At 41.2% G+C, this 1,569-nt stretch overlaps 1 protein-coding gene across 1 annotated transcript in view; it reads left to right on the top strand.

Moving 5' to 3' along the window:
- LOC118417153 (hypoxia-inducible factor 1-alpha-like) overlaps positions 1-1,569 on the top strand; it is a gene marked incomplete in the record, with an annotated part of 15,142 nt that overhangs the window by 4,982 nt on the left and 8,591 nt on the right. Inside the window, 1 exon segment of the mRNA XM_035822574.1 lies at positions 747-946. Within this exon segment, the coding sequence (XP_035678467.1) occupies positions 747-946 (200 nt within the window).

Here is a 1,569-nt window from a genome sequence, read left to right on the forward strand (position 1 = left end):
CCTGCATAGACTGAAGTCCTCTGATGTCAAACATTAGTCTTGTTGTGGATACAACCCATGCAGGATTGCTTTGTAATACCAGTCGGGGAAAGATGCGTGTCCGTGCATTTAATCAAGTCTCCCGTAGGCTTGGTTTAATCATGTCTTGCTCACTGGCACTAGAGGGAAAGCTTATAGATTAGATGGTGTCCTAGTTAAGGTGTAAAAAAAATAATGCAATCAGGGAAGTGGACAGTGTGCGTCAGCAGGTGATGTATGCTTTTTGAAGATCGAAAATTGGGCAAACTCATTCTGGCCGGTTACTACCTGATCAAACAAGTCATTACTGGATGAAATGAGGCAGTGCTTGAGAAGATTAGACAGCTGGCTTTGGGGGAAGGCTTTGATGATTTAATGGTCAGTCGCACCTGATATAGACACAGGTTGTTGCTAGGGCTTCATTTTTTTATAGTAGTGGGATGTAGCACTTAATAAATTTTTTAGTATTCTGATCTTCATTCTTGTTCTTTAATTTTCAGTCTGTAATGTGTAAATGGTTGGAAGGTTGTCAGGTAAACTAGTAGGGAATGTTGAAAATGATTTGTCTAGTAGAAATACATGGAATTAGACACACGTTAAATGTCGAAAAATGAAAGAAAAGCAGTATTGTGTGGGATGTTGAGAATTCTAACAAAGAAAAAAGCATGTCTAAATCTGTAGATATACATTAAATGGTAATAAAACATTTCTTATTTCGCTTCCTGCAGGTGATCCACTGCCAGGGCTACCTCAGGTCTTATAACAACAGCCAAGTCAACTCCTTGGGGTGCAAGGAGCCACCACTGCTGTGCCTTGTGGCTATTGGAGAGCCCATCCCCCACCCCTCAAACATTGAGTTCCCGCTCGACTGCAAGACCTTCCTGAGCCGACACAGCATGGACATGAAGTTCACTTACTGTGACGAAAGGTAGAGATGTTTACGTGTATTTGCAAGTTCGTGCGCTAAGGCTAAGTGCAAGTGCATGCACATGGACTTGGGAAAAATTGGTCTGGTGGAGACAAAGGAAACGTGTGACGTTGTTCCAGTAGACTAATTCATTAGTGTTGGCTACCTCTAGGCAAGTTGGGTTTGGCTTTATTTTTGAAACAGAGGAAGACAAAAAGCCCCACTTGTATGATTTGTGGGTTTTGTGATTTTAAGAAGATATCTCTTCACACAACTTCAAGAGGGTGTGACTGCAATTATCCTCGCTACATTGCTTGCACTGTTAAAGTTTGCCCATGATTTAGCTAGAATTTTGACAATGCATTTTGTGATTGACAGGAAGGTTGTTGATAAGATACACTAATCGCTTGTTGCAAGAAAATAACAGAGCTCACAAAGTGTGAAGATTTACATGCTTTCAGATAAAGAGGGAGTGAACCTTGTAATAAATTACAGTATGTCATAGCTTTTAGTGTGATGTGAACTTTGAGAGCATTGTGGGTGGGGTCAGGATTTCCTGTGGTGTTCTGAACAGGAATTACACCTACGTGCACATGTGCATGTACACACACCATTCTGGAAGGCTTTAGCAAAAGAAAGGAGGT

This window comes from Branchiostoma floridae, chromosome 1 (genome assembly GCF_000003815.2).
Source record: "Branchiostoma floridae strain S238N-H82 chromosome 1, Bfl_VNyyK, whole genome shotgun sequence".
NCBI lineage: Eukaryota > Metazoa > Chordata > Leptocardii > Amphioxiformes > Branchiostomatidae > Branchiostoma > Branchiostoma floridae.